The sequence below is a fragment of the Babylonia areolata genome, chromosome 34 (genome assembly GCF_041734735.1).
Source record: "Babylonia areolata isolate BAREFJ2019XMU chromosome 34, ASM4173473v1, whole genome shotgun sequence".
NCBI classification, from domain to species: domain Eukaryota; kingdom Metazoa; phylum Mollusca; class Gastropoda; order Neogastropoda; family Buccinidae; genus Babylonia; species Babylonia areolata.
In genome coordinates, this window is record NC_134909.1 from 7066014 (window position 1) to 7083190 (window position 17177).

Genomic DNA, 17177 nt, shown 5'->3' on the forward strand with positions numbered 1-17177 from the left:
GTACAGGTGTTTGGTACAGGTGTGTGCTCAAGGCAAGATCATGACTGTGTGATCGTCAGTTCAGTACAGGTGTTTGGTACAGGTGTGTGCTCAAGGCAAGATCCCGACTGTGTGATCGTCAGTTCAGTACAGGTGTTTGGTACAGGTGTGTGCTCAAGGCAAGATCACGACTGTGTGATTGTCAGTTCAGTACAGGTGTTTGGTACAGGTGTGTGCTCAAGGCAAGATCATGACTGTGTGATCGTCAGTTCGTTACAGGTGTTTGGTACATGTGTGTGCTCAAGGCAAGATCATGACTGTGTGATCGTCAGTTCAGTACAGGTGTTTGGTACAGGTGTGTGCTCAAGGCAAGATCATGACTGTGTGATCGTCAGTTCAGTACAGGTGTTTGGTACAGGTGTGTACTCAAGGCAAGATCATGACTGTGTGATCGTCAGTTCAGTACAGGTGTTTAGTACAGGTGTGTGCTCGAGGCAAGGCGTTAATTTCGTGTGCACCCTGGGGGCATTGAAACATTACATATAGTCATCTGTTGCAAATATCCTGTAGATAAAAAGTGTGGTGTAAAAAAAAAGTTGAAATAGCCTCATTTGTTCAATCACTCAGTATACACATGGACCAGTACTATTTCACTCACAATACAAACAGACAAAAAAATTCAGATCAATGGACAAAACATCAATGAAAAGAGCTACGTATAGCAGAAACTAAGGATTTAAATTCTAACAGTATTCTTTTGGGATTTTTTTCAGAAAACAGTAAGCAGAATTTAATGGAGTCTGGGCGGATTCTATAATGTCTAGATGAACGTTTTTAGTAGAGGTAGTAGCAGTAGTAGGGACTGGCATTTCTGCCTTTAGGCCTGGCGGTCTATAAACGTCCCCTCTTTGTATTTGTATCTTTTTGGTTTGCATGCATGCTTCATTTTAGATATATCAAAACAATTTATTCGTCATATTCGTAAAATGTGTTGCCAAACTTCTTTGGATCGCAGCCCAGAAAGTTCTTAAAACTGTTAGTATCTTTTGCAAATTTAACTGGAGGTGGTAGTGCGTTCCACATGTTAACAATACGAATAGATGTGTGTGTGTGTGTGTGTGTGTGTGTGTGTGTGTGTGTGTGTGTGTGTGTGTGTGTGTGTGTGTAAAATGGTTCAACAAATATTTTTCCTTCAGAATTTCTTGTTATGCTTGATTGGCAAAGAGTAAAAAAAATTGTTAGTATCAATGTCCTCAATGTTGTTAATAATTTTTCTAAGTCTGTATCAAATCTCCCCTAATCCTTCGTTCCTTCAGACAATGCAAATTTAAATACTTTAGTCTTTCTCCATATATCATATTCTGGCATTCCTTTGACATTTTAGTAGCTCTGCTTTAAACATTTTCAACAGCTATTGATTGATATTTCCATGTAGGATACCACACAACATTCCCCATATTCCAAATGAGGTCTAACAAAAGCCTTATATGATTTCAAAAGGGCAACCTTATCTTTAAAAGTAAAAACTCTCTGAATAATTCCAGTCATTTGGTTAGTTTTATTTATAATTCTCTGGAGGTGATGCCCAAAGGAAAATCTGTCATCAAACGTCACTCCTAGATCTTTTTCCTCTTTACACGCATTTATAATTTGAATATGATTACCAATATTCATAGTGTAGTCATAACCAGGGTTTTGTTTGCCAGTGTGCATAACTTTACATTTTGATTCGTTAAAACAGAGGTTCCATGTGTCTGACCATTCTTGCAACATCTTTAGATCTTTTTAAACATTATTATCAGCTGCTTTATTTTTGTCTGATGCTTTCAAAAGAAAAGGACACACAAACAAATAGTGAAACTGATCAGCAATGTTGTTTATGGAGCATTTATCCACAGATTCTTTCATTTCTGGGTAAATTGTCAAAACGCTGTCTGTCAACAGTGCAAAGGATTATTGGTTTTTCATAATTTAACTTTGATAACTCAATTACACAGTCATTTGGTAACACTGTCAAATTCAAAAGTTTTTCGGTGGTCAGCAGTGCACAGGCCCGCAGACCGGTCCCCTGCTTTTTGTGTCCCCCCCCCCACCCCCACCCCCCCACGTGTCTCCCCAACCCCACCTGCATTAGAGGGCTGGCTGCATTCTTCATGTTTGTTAATTTGGTCAATCACATTGCATTTCCTAAAGCTTTTTAGAGTTTTCTTTTACGTTGGACGTTATGATTGTGCTCTTATTGTATGTTCGGTGTAAAAATTGTTTTGTGTTGTTTTTGTTGGGGTTTTGTTTTTGTTTTTGTTTTTGTTACATATGGAATAGCATGATATTTGCTTCTTTGTTGTTTTCACGATGCCCGATCAAGAACTGAGGTCTCACTCGTGTGTGTGTGTGTTTGTGTGTGTGTGTATGTGTGTGTGTGTGTATGTGTGTGTGAAAGAGAGAGAGAGACAGACAGACAGACAGAATTAAAACACGGGTCAACTGGTGTGTGTGTGTGTGTGTGTGTGTGTGTGTGTGTGTGTGTGTTAGTCATTGTGCTAGTAGGTGACCGGTAGCGCTACTACTCATGAAAGAAAGATTCAAAAGATATATGGCATAGTGTATAGACATAATGGTAATCTGTTTTCATTCATTCGCAGTACGCGTTGCTAGTATCTAAGACGGGAACACCTTACAGATATTAACATATATAATTGTATGATCGACAGAAAGACAAATGAAACATATGATCGGAGGCCTTCATAGCAATATATGATAGTCAGTCGTGTCCGACTATGACCATCAGAACGGCAGAGGAGGCAACTGCTGTCCCGACTATCTGGGCTAGAATTTGATTATTGTGGAGAGTGTCTTGCCCAAGTACATCCCCACTCTCTCGGCCAAGAGGGTTTTAGGACAGTTGGCGTTGGGATGGTTCCCAAAAGGCCAACTAGCCCACAAGGCTGCAGCACTAAGAGCCAGTGCAATTTTGCCTCCCAGTTTGAGAGTCATAGTCCTTCACAAAAGACTTAGCTGTAAATGGTTTCCCATTGACTGGAGAAACCATTGATAATACAGCTCTCACTTTGCTGTAGGCCCAAACGTAAACTTATGTCAATCTGTGATATAAGCCGAGTGTTGGGCTTACATACATCAAATGAAAAGAGATATATTTTGATCTTTTTCTTATTGAAAACATACGGAATATTCGTTTGTCAATAGACAAGATATGGAACACGCACACAAAACCAAAGTCACTTGAACTTTTGAAAGCTGACAAGTCCTGACTCTACCCACATTTCAACCAGTTTACAAGCTTCAGCTTTAGAGTACTTCAGTTTTACCTTATCTCCAGTCATTTCAGCCACTTTTGCATTGACCTCCATCAACAACAGTTTCTCCAGACGTAGATCACGAGCTCGACGCCTTTTTTCTATCAAGATGTTTAATGTGTAGAGGAAGGGGTTGATGGTGGAGTTTAAAGGCAACACCAGTAAGGCAATGGCCACGTTGACTTCACCAGGAATGGGGATGCCACTGGAGGCCAGAAGGCCCAGCAGTCCAATGGGAAACCAACAAATAAAGTCACTGACAGCCACAGAAATCAACCGACGAGCAATTGTGAAGTCGCTGGACTTTTTGTTGGAGTGTCTGGAAGACATGCTGTGGACTCGCACTGACCAGTAGATGGAGGCTTGACCTATTGCGATTAGCAAGAAGAGAACAAAGTTCAGGCAGACTATGACTCCAAAGGAATAGGTATTACCAGGAGAGTCGTCCCAGGTAATAGGCAAAGGAATGCAAATACTCTTCTGATGGTAAAACTGCCAGGTAGATACGACGGGCAGTAAGGGGATTAGCGCCAGTCCAATCCCAGTACACCATGCAATCAAACAAGCCACCTGAGCTGACTGTCGTCCAAAATGTGCAGAACTGAATGGAAAGTTGAGAACTAAAAACCGATCCAGCGTGATCAGGCATATGTTGAATGCCGACACTTCATTTGATACAAAAGACAGAAATCCAGCCACAGTACATGTCACGCTATTTCTCCAGTTGATATCATTCCACAGATAGGTGCCTTGGTACATTCTGTCTGCCACCCCTATCAAAGCCAGGTACACACCCATCAGGAAGTCCAAGACACACAAGTGGATGACGAAGACCCCATAGCTCTGTGTGACACCAGTTCTGTCCACAAAGGCCCGGAATATGAAGCTGGACAGATTGCCCAGCAAGGTGAGAGTGGCGAAGACAGACAGCCCAACACGGTACACGTCAGATCGCAGCATTGCCTCGCAGGAGGAAATTTCGTCTGAAGGAGCATGACAGTTGAAGGAGTTGAAACCCACTGGTAACATGGCTGGACAGCATAGCTTGTAGTTGTCAGCATACACGGCTTGAAGGAAAGCCAAAGTATTGAATATATTCCGCGGGAAAGAGTCAATCCTGTTGCCTCGGACATCCACACTCTGGAGTCTAGTCAACTGAAAAGTTTCCACGTGATTTATTCTGTTTCCAGAGAGATTGAGATGCTGAAGATAAGGAAATAGTTGTAAAAATCTACTATCTATTCCATTCGTAATATTAGATAGATCCAGTTTTCTGACAGAAGGGAGAGTTAAACTTTCATCAGTATAACCGGAACAAACCACTGTCACTGGATTCCTTGCCAAACGTAGAGAACGCAGTTGGCCAATGCTTTTCAGGTGGTCCCACTCAACAGAGGTCAGATTAGTGTTGCTTAAATCTAAAAATAGCAGACTGGGAAAACTAATCTTTTCAATATAAACAAGACTGCAGTTCTGGAGATTGAGATAAACCAGCATGGTCATGTTCAGCAAATCTGAAGACGATGCATCCAGGTAGCGGAGACCAGTGATGTTGTCTGTTTCAAAAGAATGGTGACAGAAGGCAGACAGTCCATAGCAAGTACAGTGGGAAGGACAATGGTACTGACACAGTAGTTCGTCATCCCACTGTGGACACTGGGAAACTCCATCACATACGTTTTCTGGATGGACACAAATTCTCGATTTGCGACATCTGTAATAGCCTGGACATGTGAAGCTGTCACACCCCACTTCATCCTCAAACCCAGGACAGTCTTTCACACCATTACAACGTACATACACAGGCAGGCAGTAGTATGTCAGTACAGAGCAGGCAAAATGTGTATCTGGACATGTGTGATTATACAGTTTGTCTGTCTGTAGAGGAAACAGACTGAAGTTTCCCTTTCCACTGAATAGTACCACTGCAGGAGGAAGAACTGGTATCTCAATGTTAGTTCCTGATTTGAAACACAGAGATTTACATTCACGTTCATCTGCTTCGTTTCTACACTGGTAGAGCTGATCGCACAGTTGTTGCTTGGGTAAGCACTGAGAATGTTGAAAGTATATGTCAGTAATATGTTCCATGATGAAAGTGGATGAAATGGATGGCATTTGTTATGAGAGAGAGAGAGAGATGGAGGGGAGACACAGAGAGAGAGAGATGGAGAGAGAGAGAGAGAGAGAGAGAGAGAGAGGGAGGGAGGGAGACTATGATAAATGAATAAAAACCCTGCAGTCTTCATTTTTCAAAAAGAAGGGAAAGAATCATAAGAATCAGTTTTGGTTCAACCTGTAACCTTAGAACAGTTTTTCCGCTTTGGGGAGTGGCAGTGGTGGAGAGTGTTGCAACGGAGGTGTTTGCTTTAACCATTACCTGTAATGTTCATGTTGAACACTTTTTGACGTACAGAAAGGGAGGTTAGCATGTGCAGCAAATTACAGCTGTTTCATGCTTTAAAAAAGTCATCAAGCTTGCTCCTTGCCCTTGTCTGCTGACTGGAAAAAGCTTTTTAACATAAGCTAAGAGAAACTCCCCATAGTTTGCCAGGGACCACTCTTGTTACGAATATGTCTCTCTAAAACTAACATGAGCAGAAAACTGAAGGGTAAGTTAAATCAGAACAAGCACTACAGAACACTACAGTGCATGGTTTCTTCTGCCATGTGGCCTCCTGGCGGCCTAATGTCGATGGTTCCCTGTGGACCGCTAACAGTGGAACTGCGACATGATGAACCCGGGTGGGGCTGTGTATGGAAGATCTGAAATGGGTGATAACAGTGAAACAACGCACGTGGCGGGGGCAGACAAAACACCAAAAACTTAAATAGTAAACTTAAAGAAATAATTTTCTAAGCATGTTCCCGAAATCTAGAAGCGCAGAGAAGTAGACATGGCCTATAAGGCCAAAAACAATGGATAATAATCCACTGGCGGCTAAAACGAAATCTTGTGGGGAGCTACAAGCAAAAAACTCGCGACACTTGCTGTTTCGACACGCTTCACACACATCTGTGTTACTTGATTCAAAAAGTCCACACTAACGGTCTAAGGGTAAATCATTCCAGTCTATCCATTTTCTTTAGAGTAACTTCCTTTGATCTAAACTGGTTCAAAACCTGGTAGAATCAACACGGGCCGACGCCGGTCACTCCGTTGCTAAGATGGCGTCGAAGCGGACGAGGCTGGTGATCGTGTCACTTGAAGAAGTGCTTCAAGAAGTTCAGCATGGTTTTGATGTCGAGTGAAACGATTCAGAAAATAAAGATAAATGCAGAGAAAATGTAGACGATTTACGTGAAGACTAAGTCATGACGGATGAAAGTGAAAATAAGGAAGGTGACAATAGGAAAAACAAATAAAACTGCACGCAGGAAAAAAATACAAAAAAATGGGTGGCGCTGTAGTGTAGCGACGTGCTCTCCCTGGGGACAGCAGCCGGAATTTCACACAGATAAATCTGTTGTGATAAAAAGAAACACAAATACAAATACAATACTGACGGGGCACGTGTTGAAGTCTGTATTGAATGTGACAGTGTGTGCTTATCATCATCTTGGGGCATGACTTGACAGGAATACTGATGCTGACAATCGATTAGAAGTTCAAAATCACTTGGTAATACTTAATATAGATGTGTGTGTGTGTGTGTGTGTGTGTGTGTGTGTGTGTGTGTGTGAAAATAGATACAAAAATTGGAAAAGAGTTAAAAAGTATTCAAGAAGCGATATCGAACATTCATGCAGACACCTGCACACACCCCTCACATGGGCATACCCCCTCTCCTCCATACCCACCCACCCCCACCCCCCGCTCCCCCCCCCCCCCACACACACACACACACACACATACACCCACACAGAGATCTGTGCACGTGTGTTACCAACCTGTCCATTACCACAGTCAAACACTGTGGCCCCCACACAAGGAGGAAACACGCAGAAGTCTTCATCACTCTCATCACTGCAATCTGACTGGGAGTCACCGGAGATTAGAAAAGAGAGATAAACCACTCGCGGCAGGCCCCTTCTTACTGTCTGTAACAGTGCTGAAGCCGTTTTGGGGCACACACGCAGTGCGGAAGGGTGGGGGTAAATCACCCTCTCCTTCCCAACCTGAAGGAAACTAGTCGGTTCTGACGGTTCAGCTGCAGTAAAGCGAAAGTTAAGTTACGCCGGGAATTTCCCACGTGTAGTAAGATTCGCTGTATACAATGAAAACCGATTCATTTTTGCTTGTTTTTTAGCACGTTTGCATCTGCTTGAATGTAGATAATATAAAAAGAAAATAAAGCAGCTCCCCCCACCACCAACTCCCCCCCCTGGCCCCGCCCCCCCCCTAACCCCCCCCCCCCCCCACCCCCTCCAACCCCCCCCCCCCCCCCACCCCAGCGCAATGTTGCACATGAGAGAGACAGTTGTAAATTACTGAACTGCGTTTTCGTAACGCTACTTTTTCTTCACACTTTCTGGTTTACATCACCATTTCTTCAACAACATATATATATATATATATATATATATATATATATATCAAAACATAAAACACATATTCAGCTCTGTCTCTCTTCTAACATCTGTCTATACATACATACATACATGAATACATACATACATAATTTCATATAGATCTGTCAGTATGTAAATCTAAATCTATCTATATGTACATAATCATATATATAATCCATATATATACGAACGTTTCATGTTGCCCGAGCAGACCGTTGTATTGTGCTCTTTCTCTCTAAGTCTCTGTCTCTGTCTCTCTCTCTCTCGGGAGTTTTACATGGCTGTTAAAAGCATCTACGATTCTGTACTTGTATGTGTTCGTGACAAAGGGATTTATTCAGACTTTTTTCAGTGTCCAAGAGGGGTTAAACAAGGTTGTATGCTAAGCTCACAGCTGTTTTCCTTTTTCATCGGTGAATTGGCAGTGGAGTTATCAAAGAAGGGGAGACATGGAATACAAATGATACCTGGCGCAACAGATTTGCTCTTAATGCTATTTGCTGATGATGTTGTTTTCTTGTCTGACACACCCATAGGGTTACAAAATCAATTAAATGCCCTTAAGCAAGAAACAGACAGACTACAACAAACAGTGAATCTCGATAAGACCAATATTATAGTTTTCCGCAATGGAGGTCATCTTTCGACTCGTGAAAAATGGTGCGGTGGTGATAGGGAAATAATAGTAACCAATACATATAAATATTTAGGAATGTTATTCACAACAAAATTGAGTTTGACATCTGCGTGGGATGAAGCAAACAGAAAAGGGAAAAAAGGTGTAATCCAAATTATAAAATCACTCAGGAGACTGCGTTCGACTGACGCTTTCCCTTAGTTTGGGCGGGGCAAAGGCAGCTCATGAATAATGAATGCGTGCCGCGGCGCAGGCTGCCTGGCTTCAGCAATTTCTGCAAGTGGTTTATCTCTCTTTTCTAATCTCCGGAGTCACACAGCAGGGAGTAAGGCACCAGTTCCAAGTTGTTGGAACACTGAAAAGACGGCGGAAGCGGCGTCACAGGAGCCAAACACGAGGCCGCTTCAGTGACGTCATGATGCCAACAATCTGTGTACGCGTCACACGCCAAAAACAAATGAGTGAAATGGCCTCGAGGACAACTGATGAAACGATGACTGTGTTTAGTATGATCCTTTGATAGTATGGAGAGTTGAAGAATGGTGCTGTCAAGACTATCATTTCTATGCATTTCGCGTTCACACAGGAAGCTGGCGTTTCTTACTGTGTCACATGTTGTTGTTGCGAGGGATATAACATCCTCTCGTGACCTGCAATTCATGGTTGAAGTTTCAAATCAACAAGTTGCAATCGTTCATACACGTACAGACACAGACGCTCACAGACGCCCACCCATACACAGAGAGTCACACATTGACAAACACACACAGACACCCACAAGCACAGATACACACAGGCACAAAAAACACCAACTGACAGACAGACAGACAGACAGACGACACACACACACACACACACACACACACACACACACAAACACACACACATTTATAATTTGCATGGCAAAATGTAGCTGTTCCAGTGTCAAATGAATGCACTTAAATTTCTCACGAGGAAAAAGAGGCAGAGAAAACTGTTCAACAGCCTGTTGACTTTATGTTCTTCACAAAAACAACGACGACACGGGAGAGGTGGGCATCATGGACCAACTGTTTGGCACTTACAACAACCTGCACAAAGCATCAAAGTGGTACCATGCTGTCTACCAACGTGTCCGTGAGCTCGCTCCCACCAATGGCTACAGGGTGTACACACACACAGGCCAACCAAGCCATTGGTGAGAAACTTCTTTCACCCAAGGCGTTTCGTGAGCAGGTGATAGTGATGAGCCTCTCACCGTGAAACACGTGCTCCTTGACTGTTGGGATCTGCATGACGTTAGACACAGACATTACACGGCGGTTTCTCTCAAGACTTTCTTTCGTGATGTCCCTCCATGGACGCTGATGGACTTCTTGAAAGAAGTGAACATTTTTAATCAGATTTGAAGGTTTTAAACTATGGAAGGTTTTTTTAAACTTTGAAAGCTTAAAGCGGTGACTTGTTTTCATTGGTTCTTGGGTGTGTTTTTTATTGTTGTTGTTGTTTTACCCTTGTAGTTGGTATTAACGTGGCGATAGCCTTGAGATGGCCTTAGTGGTAGGCGAGGCTCTAAGCACCATAATTTGACATAATTTGAGCAGGTGATATATGGACTGCTGAGGAGTTTCAACCTGTCTGTAAGACAACAGCACCACAGTGAAAGTCCCCTGATATATGGACTGCTGAGGAGTTTCAAGACAACAGCACCACAGTGAAACTCCCCTGATAGATGGACTGCTGGGAAGTTTCAACCCGTCTGTAAGACAACAGCACCACAGTGAAACTCCCCTGATAGATGGACTGCTGAGGAGTTTCAAGACAACAGCACCACAGTGAAACTCCCCTGATCGATGGACTGCTGGGGAGTTTCAAGTCAACAGCACCACAGTGAAACTCCCCTGATCGATGGACTGCTGGGGAGTTTCAAGACAACACTGGGGAGTTTCAAGACAACAGCACCACAGTGAAACTCCCCTGATAGATGGACTGCTGGGGAGTTTCAAGACAACAGCACCACAGTGAAACTCCCCGACCAACGCGCCTCAAAGAGACACATTTTCCTCTCCTCTGTGCATGCAGCTCCCATCATCCTCACTGCACTGTCTGCAGTTCCAGAGCCAGACCAGGGTGGAAACGGGCCTCAGACCAGGTGGCAATGTGCACAGTGTGTTGTGCCAATGTGTAGCTGACAACGGTACAGCCTCAGACCAGGTGGCAATGTGCACAGTGTGCTGTGCCAATGTGTAGCTGAAGTGACTCAGCAGCAGTGCAGGGTCTCCTCTGGTGTGTGGCCTCCTGGCGACCTAAATCGATGGCTCCCTGTGGACTGCCGACGCTGGAACTGCGACGGACGAACCCGGGTGTGGCTGTGTATGGGGGAATCTAAATGAGCGGCGTGGGAGTAATGCCACTGAAACGGTGCAGATGATGGGGCAGAAAAAAAATGTGCACAGTGTGTTGTGCCAATGTGTAGCTGACAACGATTCCTCCTGCTTCAAAATTTATGATTCGAGGATAGACTTCATCAATGGTCTCCAATGGTCAAGAATAGCCTGAGTGTGAAACAGCCCCTCTATGTGTGTGTGCGTGTGCGTGTGTGTGTGTCTGTGTGTGTGTGTGTGTGTTTCTTTACTTTTTTGTGTGTGCTGAATCAAAATGACACAAACACATTTAATTATGTACAAAGACATTTGTGACAGGAGCCATGAAATCTTCCAGTTTTGCAACATACGGTGTGTGTGGTGTTGGTGTTTCCAAACAGTATGTGGTGGTGGTGGTGTGGGTTGTTCTTTTTTGTGTTTATTTGTCTGGTGTGGTGTTTTGCTGTATCAAAGTGACACAGATACATTATTTAATATTGTACAAAGACATTTGCGAAAGGAACCATGTGTGTGTGTGTGTGTGTGTGTGTGTGTGTGTGTGTGTGTGTGTGTGTGTGTGTGTGTACTTCTACTCAGCAACTGTCCTGACGATGTTGCTATGGAGTTCCATTTTGGTTAGGGACTGCGTGACAAGACTGTACTCTACGCTTCCTGTCATAATGATATCCCGGCGTTAACCAGGCCCGAGAGATACAGACACTTGCAGTGTTGGTCAGGTAATTAGAGCAACACACCCAAAGACGCATCCTTGAAGTGGACCACACTCAACTGTGTGGTCCCAGTCTCCCCATTTAAGCCCACAGCACACTTAACTCTGGGTAGAAGCCGGCCACGGGCCGAAAAACCCTCCTCTGCTGGGATTCGAACCCGCGTCCTCCCAGCCGTCAGTCCGCGACGCCAACCACTTCGCCACGGCGGCTGGTTTCATGACCACTCTTTGTCCCTCGCCTCTTTTACCCCCGCCCCCCTCCGCCCCCCACCCCCATCTCTCTCAGCAACAATTAGTGCTGCAGAACTACCGATTTCACAATCGACTTTTGTTTAACAAGTACAGAATGACAAGTCAGTTATGATTGGGTAAAATTTTGAGACGTAAACTCTGATTTGGCAAGGCAATACTGGTTCAATCGTGCTATGTTCATCTGTAAGTGTCCGATCGAGGGAGAGGGGTGGGCACAAAAAAAAGTTTGTTTGGTTTTTTGTTGTTGTTTTTCCATCTGACCGCAGCATTATCTCCACGAAAAACACAAACAAACAAACAAACAAAAACAACAACATACCAAAAGTGTTGAATTGTTCATAGTGAACCCACAGAATTATTAAGGGTTTTTTTTTCTCTCTGAAAGAAATAAGACCATGTATATCCTTTAAGAGTGAGACAGCCCCCCCAAAAGGCGGGTTTTCCAATTGCATGCATATGTAAAGAAAGTGGAAAACAACAACGGAAGGTCTAGTTTTTGTGGGTTGTTTTTTTTTTTTTTTTTTTTTTCTTTCAAAGAAATAATTACAAGCAATCAAAAAAAATTAATTCAGCTAATCCAGGAAAAGACATAAATAAAGATTGAAGTAATGTCAGTTTCTGATTTTCTTTACCAATTTGATGGGTTGATTGTCCTTTATATTTTTATTGTGTGTGTGTGTGTGTGTGTGTGTAGAGTTGACATTAACGGCCTATTGGCAAACAATCAAATTCAGCGCTGAGGTCTTGATTCCATAAGGGTTGCGCATGCGTCATTGTTCAAGGGGGAATCGTGGCTGTCCCTGGCTGGTGTTTTGTGTGTGTGTGTGAGGGAGGAGGGTGGGGCTGGCTGTCTTGCGGGAGAGGGGTTGGGGATGGATGGTACGTGGAGGGGAGGGGGGGGGGGTTGAAGTCTTGGTCGACAATCAGTGGAGTGATGGCCTAGAGGTAACACGTCCGCCTAGGAAGCGAGAGAATCTGAGGGCGATGGTTCGAATCACGGCTCAGCCGCCGATATTTTCTCCCCCTCCATTAGACCTTGAGTGGTGGTCTGGACGCTAGTCATTCGGATGAGACGATAAACCGAGGTCCCGTGTGCAGCATGCACTTAGCGCACGTAAAAGAACCCACGGCAACAAAAGGGTTGTTCCTGGCAAAATTCTGTAGAAAAATCCACTTCGATAGGAAAAACAAATAAAACTGCACGCAGGAAAAAATACACAAAAAAATGGGTGGCGCTGCAGTGTAGCGACGCGCTCTCCCTGGGGAGAGCAGCCCGAATTTCACACAGAGAAATCTGTTGTGATAAAAAGGAATACAAATACAAATACAAATCCGATAAGAAGTCCTAGCTGTTAGTTCCTCTAGCGTTCTGAGAGGGAAGTCCTGGCATGCTCTTCCCTGGATTTTTTTTTCCTGGTCCGGTTAATTAACCTTTGCTTTCCCTCTAAGTGGAAAAGTACCCACACTTTCATTAATATCTTCATAACTCAGTCAGTTTTGCAACTATATAAGTGAAATTTTAAGACTTTGTCCATTTATGATTTTCGCATTATATATCTCCACCAAAACTGATTATGTTTTGTTTGTAAACAAAGGAGGAAATAATGAAATCGTCGTATATAAAAGTTGTGGCAACCAGACCAATGGACTTTGCAGGGATGCTTAGTGTCGGAGGGTTCAGTCTTCCCAGCCATCATTCACAACCAGAGTGATGACCTTGGTGACCGTCTCCTTCCCGGACTGGGCCATGCACAGGTAGTCCCCCGCGTCCTCCTGTCCCAGCTGCTCAAACATCAGGACGGCGCCACCCCAGTAGCCTCCCTTGCCCGCCACGCTCAGCTGGCGCGTGTGTGCGGCACGGTCCACGCCGCGACCTCCGAATCCCCGAGCAGGCGCGGGCATGGCGGCCGGAGGAAGAACTTTTTCGATCTCCACGGAGGTGACCCGACTGCCAGCAGCCTCGCAGAGGATGGCGCAAGGCCTGGCGTGGGGGCGAAGGTCACAGCGCACGTGAGTTCCGTTCCGCTTGTAGTCATCGCGCACGAATCCGATGAAGCTGTCGGGGAAAGGCCCCGGGTGGTCCTCCCTGTAGAGGCTGACGTGGTGCTGCTTCGTCATCTGCTTGACCAGGCAGTTGATGGAGCAGCTGAAGGTGAGGGTCACAAAGGCTTCCATGACGCCCTCGGGGGCGTCACTGTCGCTGCCGTGTGAGGCGTTGACCAGCACCGTGCCTTGCCGGTACCCTTTCCTCCCCTCCACGTTCACTAAGTGCGGCTGCACCCCACCCGACCCGGTAAAGTCCGAGTCCACGTAGAAGAAGTGCAGACGTTCCACTGTATCCTTCTCCTCCTTTGATTTCCTCAGGAACCGGACCTCAGCTCGCTCGCTCTCGATGACAGACGCGTCTCCCTCCACGTGCAGAGCGAAGTTCATCTGTGCGTCATGTCCGCTTTGGAAGGTGACGTCATCGCCTCGTGCTATTTTTAGAGTGACGCGTGGAATGTCCATTGTTTCGGCTGACGATGTGAGGTTCAGTCGAAGCGAGAAGAAGTGATCAGGGAACACGAAATAGACCCAAGGTGCGCGGTTCTTCTCCTCTGATTGTTTGGGAATGTAGACCGTAGCTTTCCCTGGGTCGGGGCTGTTCACTTGAACAGGGAATGCTGGAACAGAAATATGATTTGTAGAGTGCTGAAATAAGGTGCGCGAACGCACGCACGCACACACACATACACACGCGTGCGCACACACACACACACACACACACACACACACACACACACACACACACACACATACTGTCGACATATCTCACTCTTTCTCTTCATCTTCCCGATTTTTTTTCCATCAACACCAGAGTGTATATATGTGTGTGTGTGTGTGTGTGTGTGTGTGTGTGTGTGTGTGTGTGTGTGTGTGTGTGTGTGTGTGTGTGTGAATGAAATAGAATAATTTATTGCCATGAAACCTGAAGATTCCTGAGACACAGGACAATATAAGTAGGCTAATCATGATATTATATCCAGTTCGTGTGTATGTGTGTGTGTGTGTGTGTGTGTGTGTGTGTGTGTGTGTGTGTGTGTGTGTGTGTAGATTGATAGATATTTAGATAGACAGATAGATATTTAGATAGATAGACCCAGTTCGTGTGCGTGTGTACGCCGCTGGTTCTCTGCGCACAAGCACAGTGTGTATTATATGAAAGCTTGACTTACACGCGATCTTGACGACAATGTCAGGGACTTCGGCAGACTGGTACTCCAGAGTGATGACGTACACATAGCCCGCGTCAGTCTTGGTCACTCGCGTCAGTCTGAAGGACACATCCTCGTCCTGTTTGTTGGACATGGATAGGGGGCAGAGGTATTGTTTTATTCTTCTTCTGACCTGATGTTTTGTATACAGCTGTCACTACCACTAATCTCTGTGTCTCTGTTTTTGTCTCTGTTTCTGTTTCTCTGTCTGTCTGTGTTTCTGTCTGTCTGAAGGACAAGTCATCGTCCTATTGGACATGGGTAGAGGGCAGAGTGGTTTACTCTTCTTCTAGTCTGCTGTTTTGTATACAGCTGTCGCTACCATGCGCCCTGTCTCTGTGTGTCAGTGTGTCTGTCTGTCTGTCTGTCTCTCTCTCTGATTTGCACCTATTACTGTCACTGGAGCTGTACAGCTGATAGCGTTTAACAATTCAGTGCTCAGTGTTCCATGTGTGTGTGTGTGTGTACGTGTCAGTGTGTGTGTGTGTGTGTGTGTGTGTGTGTGTGTGTGTGTGTGTGTGTGTGTGTCGGTGTGTGCATAATTATGTGTGTGCTGTAGTAGTCAGTAGTGGTTGTTTTCAGGTCAACGTCTCTGAACAATGAGGCCATGAGAACAAAAGATGACACCACAATAAAGGGCAGTAGTCACTCTCTCCATTTACAATGTACACAATGCTGCTGAAAGCCCATCGCACACGGCGCATCAAGCATCACGTGTCAGGCGACAAGCGCCAAGCTTCGCGTAGCGCGTACGTGTGCGAGGTTTTCAGGCAGCAAGAGTCGGACGCCGCGCATGACGATCGCCGACGCCCGGTGTCATGATACCTTGAAGACGGACATGGCAGTCCAAATCAGCTTGCATTCTTTTAAATTATTCTTTTTAATTATTTATTTATTATTGTTATTATTTTATTATTATTATTTTCATTACTACTACCTTTTTTTATATCATAATTATTATTTATTTATTTATGTAAGCTTATCTTTTTTTTTCTTTTTTTTTTCTCTCAAGGCCTGACTAAGCGCGTTGGGTTACGCTGCTGGTCAGGCATCTGCTTGGCAGATGTGGTGTAGCGTATATGGATTTGTCCGAACGCAGTGACGCCTCCTTCAGCTACTGAAACTAAAACTGAAACTCTTTTAAGTAATATTAGTCAGATTTTGTGTTGGTTTGAAAGTGAATTGTTGTAAAAGTGTTTAAAAACAAACAAACAAACAAACAAAAAACAAAAGAAAAAAACACATGTTTTTGATCACTTTCACCACACGTCGTTATGGAAACGCATCCAAAATCCAAAATGGCCGCCAAAAACAATTAAATTCAAATACTTAAAACTTTAGTTATGTTTAAGATATTGTAGTTGTTTTGAAGTCTTTTTTGTTTGTTTGTTGGGGTTTTTTGTTGTTGTTTTTTTTTGTTTTTTTGTTTTGTTGTGTGTTGTTGTTGTTGTTTTTTTTTTGGGGGGGGGGGGTATTTTTGTTTTTTTGTTTGTTTGTTTTTTCATTTTATATTATCATTTGATTTGTTTCATCTTTCCCCCAAATAAGAAACTCCTAGTACCTATTTTAGAAATTTTGTGATGATTTTTTTTTATGACTTAAAACATGCTGCATTTTTTTCAAATTATGCTTGAAATATCATCTTGACAAGTTGATCAAAAATGGTCTTCACAAAATGAAGATCATACATTGTAGAATAACTGTGCAACATTTCAAATCTGTAACTGTAGGCAATTTTATGTAGTAGTTATTTGAAACAGCTGACTAACCCAAAATAGTGAAACAGAGAAAACAGGAAAAGAAAAACGTGAAGACACAGTCAGCAAAACCCAGTACAAAAAGAGTCCTTTTGTCATTTCTGGGCTAAATGGTATGTTCTTTGGTTTAGGGTTTGAAGAGCCGAAGACTGTCAAAAACAAAAAAAGTTATGAAAAATCACGATTTTTGTTCAGATTTGCGCTACCATGTCCTCCTTCGACACACCAGCTTGTCCAAAACAATCATGCAAGGCACCATCGAGGGCGGGAGAAGAAGAGGAAGACAGCGGAAGAACTGGCATGAGAACATCAAACAATGGACCGGACTCCAGACACGTGAGCTGCTGCCGGCGGCTGCCGACAGAGACAGATGGAGAAGGGAGGTTGCGTCTGCGGTCCT

At 44.0% G+C, this 17177-nt stretch overlaps 2 protein-coding genes across 3 annotated transcripts in view; one reads left to right on the forward strand and one right to left on the reverse strand.

Annotated features, from left to right (window-relative positions):
* Nucleotides 1-17177, forward strand: part of LOC143277658 (uncharacterized) — a 615105-nt gene that overhangs the window by 42746 nt on the left and 555182 nt on the right. The window lies entirely within an intron of this gene.
* LOC143277420 (uncharacterized) overlaps nt 12444-17177 on the reverse strand; it is a 13382-nt gene continuing 8648 nt past the window's right edge. The window contains exons 5-6 of the mRNA XM_076582223.1: nt 14982-15099; nt 12444-14429 (exon numbers count right to left, since the gene is read on the reverse strand). Coding sequence (XP_076438338.1) covers nt 13444-14429; nt 14982-15099 — 1104 coding nt within the window. The 3' untranslated portion in view covers nt 12444-13443. The remainder of the gene's footprint in view (nt 14430-14981; nt 15100-17177) is intronic.